Raw genomic sequence first — 258 nt, 5'->3', positions numbered from 1 at the left:
ATATATACAGATACTGCGTGGGGATGTGCGGAGACGGAGCCAATGACTGCGGGGCCCTGAAGGCTGCCGACGTCGGGATCTCTCTGTCGGACAGCGAAGCCTCCGTCGCCTCTCCATTCACCTCCAAAATCAACAACATCGAGTGCGTTCCCTTCGTCATCCGGTCAGTGGACGCCGCAGCCCCCAAATCTCATTGTTTTGGCTCAAAACGTTATTTCCGAGTTCTAATTATTAATCTTGTGGTAGAAATTGTGTTCC

The 258-nt window shown here is 51.9% G+C and overlaps 1 protein-coding gene across 1 annotated transcript in view; it reads left to right on the top strand.

The window, feature by feature from the left end:
- The window catches only part of ATP13A2 (ATPase 13A2), a 37,057-nt gene that overhangs the window by 33,933 nt on the left and 2,866 nt on the right, over positions 1-258 (top strand). Inside the window, 1 exon segment of the mRNA XM_018574236.1 lies at positions 9-163. Within this exon segment, the coding sequence (XP_018429738.1) occupies positions 9-163 (155 nt within the window).

The sequence above is a fragment of the Nanorana parkeri genome, unplaced genomic scaffold (assembly GCF_000935625.1).
Source record: "Nanorana parkeri isolate BGI_ZX_2015 unplaced genomic scaffold, ASM93562v1 scaffold2832, whole genome shotgun sequence".
Lineage (NCBI taxonomy): Eukaryota > Metazoa > Chordata > Amphibia > Anura > Dicroglossidae > Nanorana > Nanorana parkeri.
The sequence above is the reverse complement of the archived record's forward strand: the minus strand, read 5'-3'. Positions and strand labels throughout refer to the sequence as shown.